Here is a 3,963-nt window from a genome sequence, read left to right as displayed (position 1 = left end):
TTATCACCGACCGGGTGGCATCATAGGTAGGAGGCGATGGCAAAATACCGAAATTTATAAGAGTGAAAGAAAATTTCAACTGTCTATAGCTATCACGGTTCGTGAGATACAGACAGCCTGGTGACAGACGGACAGACAGACAGACAGTGGAGTCTTAGTAATAAGGGTCCCGTTTTTACCATTTGGGTACGGAACCCTAAAAATAGATTTCGGTAGGAATAGGTAATGGGTAAAATAAAATAAAAACACCCGTAGAGAGGCAGTTTGTAATGTTTGTATAACAATAAATTATTAAATATTACAATAATATAGGCCCGATTCGACTGAGGCAAGTAACAGAAGGTGACGTGACTTACTAAATTGTATGCTAGGTACGTCCTATGTTACTATACTTATGTTTTTGTGATGGGCGCTAATTTTTCGTGTCGAGATTGATTGTCAAATTTTGAAAGACGATAAAACCATAATATATGTAATTAGGTAGGTAGGTACCCTATAGCAATTTATAGAATTTCAAAATTTGACAGATCGTTAGATAATCGCCACTTGTGACTTTCTCGAGTCAAATTGGGCCTCTGTACAGTTAAAAACTAAACTCAAATAAGGCTTATTTGAGTTTTTAATTAATTAACGATATTTTGTTCGTTTCCGTCAAGCAACTATTTTTGTCATAGTATATGGCACTAAAACAGTAGTCTTCAATTGTTTCATTAAATTACCGAAACAATCCATCAAAGGTGCTTCGCTTTGCAGAACTGATACAGCCTGTTTTGCTTGACAATCACAATTGCCTAAACCGCATTTTGGACAACCTAACATCGAGTTCGCATATGGGCAACCACCTAAAATCATATTCGTCTTCGGGCAACCACAACCAAGGCCCATTCCAGGCGCGACGCTTGCTAATTTCGGACAGCCAGACAATAATGAACTTGCTATTTTAGGACAACTACCCATTCCAGCCAATACTTGACTTGGGTAACCATTCAAAATTGGTGCAGTAAGTTTCGGGCAACCACCCATAAGTGGACTTGCCATTCTATGGCACAAATTGCAAATTACTCCGGAACCTAAAGCTACCGGTTTTCTGTCAGTTGAAGGAAGACTCTGTAGCGAACAGCCAGTTGGTTGCAAGGTTAGTTTTTGAGACGCTATTCCCTTGGCCATTGCGTTCAAATTACCACCAATAATCGGTACAGGACTCAAATTCTGCGGCGCTTTCGTACATGTACAAGCACAAGTTGAATTAGACTTAACTTTGACTATAGGAATAGCGTTGTTATTTCTTCTTCTATAAGGTACCCTAGGTCTCCAAATCGGACACAAATTTGAAATGTCAATATTATCATAAAAATCTACAGGCATCGCTTTTATTTTAGGCTTATTAGCTAACGCTGTTTCTATATCGTTTAGAATCTTGCTGTTATCTTTAAAAATCTTCCCCTCTGGGCGCCGTACTTGTATAATAGGTCCGCTCATAGCGTCTATGCAAGTTAGTTCTTCTTTGATTAGGATGAACTTTATAAGATTAATAAAAGATGCGAACGTTGATCTTTCTGGATCTGGCTCTGAGAAATCTGTCAAGATTTTAAGCGACATGTCCACGTCTTCCCATTCTGAGGCGTGTTGGCAGAACTGGGGCAATGAGAAATTTTGTTCGGTTAAGTAGAGTACGGGTAATTTTGGTGGGTTTTGAGGATATAGTTTTAGCTCCGGAATGAATACTTGAGGCACTATTAGGTCACAGCGAACTGTCTGGAAATAGAAATGTAGGTAAATTAATGTAATGTAGGTTGACCTAAACTATGAATGATGAGTAGGTACTAGGTAGACTTGAGAAATTGCACAATAATAGTCATAATTATTTTTGAATCTGCTAACGCAGCGTACTACGTAGGCGAACAACACGCGGCGATGCAAAGCGATGCGGCGCGGGGTGAATCAATCCTTTGATACCTATAGAAGTGTCCTACGTGGCGATTCGCTTCGCGTTCGCGAGTTAAGGATGACTCACGTTAGACCGGGCCGTGACCGGGCCGGAGCTTCTGGCGCTTACTTTTCTATGACATGACAGGTGATTACGTGATGATTTCCATAGAAAACGAAGCGCCGGAAGCTCCGGCCCGGTCACGGCCCGGTCTAACGTGAGTCATCCTTTATTCGTTACGTAAGACGCTGCGTAATATTTAAATCACAAAATATGGTAAAGCCAATGTGGTTCAGTGAAGAATTATTCATTCATTTATTTCGTTGAGTCATTTCATTCATTCGTTTACAGCTTAATTATGCCAACAAAGTTATATGCGACTTAAATATCGAAAACACTTCCCATTTGCTTGCCTCATATTTAGAGGCAAACAAACAAACAGACAACGACAAGGTTTTATTATGGTATCAGTGGATTCGGTTTGTTTTGAGGATCAAATGTCTGTATGGGATTGCCTTAAACTAGTAAAGCAATACAAAAGTCACAAATGACGGTCAAAGTCTGGCACCCGCACTTACTGACGAAACGCTTCTAACAAAATATAACTTCGCTATTGCTTAGTACAGTGGTGGGCAAACTTTCTGCATGGGGGGCCAGAAACTTTAAGTAATTTCAGAGGAGGGCCAGAATTGCAGCAAAAATGCATTTTTATTATTACGTTACGATAATTTCACAATTAACCTAAATACTTTATCTACACAAACTTACATTAGAACTCGCAAAATACAGACACAGTCCAAAAACTTTTAACATTATTTATAAATATAAAAACACACTTTTATCAACATCAATTAAACAAATGAATCTAGGAGACACTAGCGACAAGTTTTTATGCAATTTTTCTAGATTACGTAAAATTATCGTAATAATCGATTGCGAATTGTAACGTCACATCACTATCAAAGTCCTAGTTATTTGTAGCAAAGATAGATATAACTCCGTAATAGATGGATACAGTCTAAGGAAAAAACGAGCCTCGAAAATCACGAAAATTTGATTCTCGATTAGATGGCGCCACTAGTTTTGGCCTACACTCGTATAGAGGGCGTTGACTGTTTCGTTTGTTATTTATAATTTTAACGCATACCAGTGAAAGAACATGGGTCAAAATCATATAAAAATAATTAATGCAAATAAAAAAATAATTTATCCATATTTAAATACATTTTATCGTATTTTTATAAATATTTATTTTTAGTTTTAAAGTGTGTCGACAGATGGCAGTGAATTTACTGGGGTTACAAAATTGACTATGACAGTACCGCTCTAGTATAAGTTACTCTATGTTTGTAGTTACGATGAAAAAATTGACATCTAGGTCGCATGTTGAATCAGCATTACTCTAAATTAGACTTTAAATAGTAAAGGATAAGGTTGTTAATTTAACCTTAATTTATGCTTGATACGCGCTGGTGAAAAATATTTATCGCACAGCGATAAGTATGTAAGCATTATGGCGTAATATCGATAATATTATCGATAAATACTGTGTTATGAGAATATGTTTGCGGTTATTTAATTCACTTTTTTCGGTTGTCAAGCAAAATTGACAACCCAAAAAAGCATAGGCTATTTCATACAAAGGATGACGCCTATTGTCCATGTATTAATTACAATAATTACAATGACTTAATTCCATTCTTATATAGAGGCTAGAGCTGAGCTCCAAAGGGCTAAAGCGAAAAAAAAAATATCCCCACGGGAAAGGGTCGGATCCTCAGGTCCAATCTATGCTATATTTCTTCCTGCTCTTAGCAACTAGGGCAAGTTATACTTGCGACCGCAGGGAGTGTTTTAAATTGACACGAGTCACACGAGTTTCGAATTACCTATTCGCACATGTATCGAACAACGTTTTACAGTACATATGGCCCTTTAAACTTTCGACATATGCACAAAAAGTGCACTTTACGCACTAGTGCGAGAAAGTAGCAGCATATGTACTGTAATAATATTTTACCACAATATCCAGAGAG

At 37.5% G+C, this 3,963-nt stretch overlaps 1 protein-coding gene across 1 annotated transcript; it reads right to left on the bottom strand.

Annotated features, from left to right (window-relative positions):
* Nucleotides 1–262: 262 nt before the first annotated feature.
* On the bottom strand, nucleotides 263–2,782 carry LOC134752846 (uncharacterized). The gene is made up of 2 exons (XM_063688606.1): nucleotides 2,686–2,782; nucleotides 263–1,751 (listed from the first exon to the last, which is right to left on the bottom strand). Exons 1-2 carry the CDS (start codon nucleotides 2,738–2,740, stop codon nucleotides 652–654), a joined length of 1,155 nt encoding a protein of 384 aa, XP_063544676.1. The 5' UTR covers nucleotides 2,741–2,782; the 3' UTR covers nucleotides 263–651.
* Between the last annotated feature and the right edge of the window lie 1,181 nt (nucleotides 2,783–3,963).

This window comes from Cydia strobilella, chromosome 25 (genome assembly GCF_947568885.1).
Source record: "Cydia strobilella chromosome 25, ilCydStro3.1, whole genome shotgun sequence".
NCBI lineage: Eukaryota > Metazoa > Arthropoda > Insecta > Lepidoptera > Tortricidae > Cydia > Cydia strobilella.
Note: the sequence above shows the minus strand (reverse complement) of the source record. Positions and strands in the feature narration are given on the sequence as shown.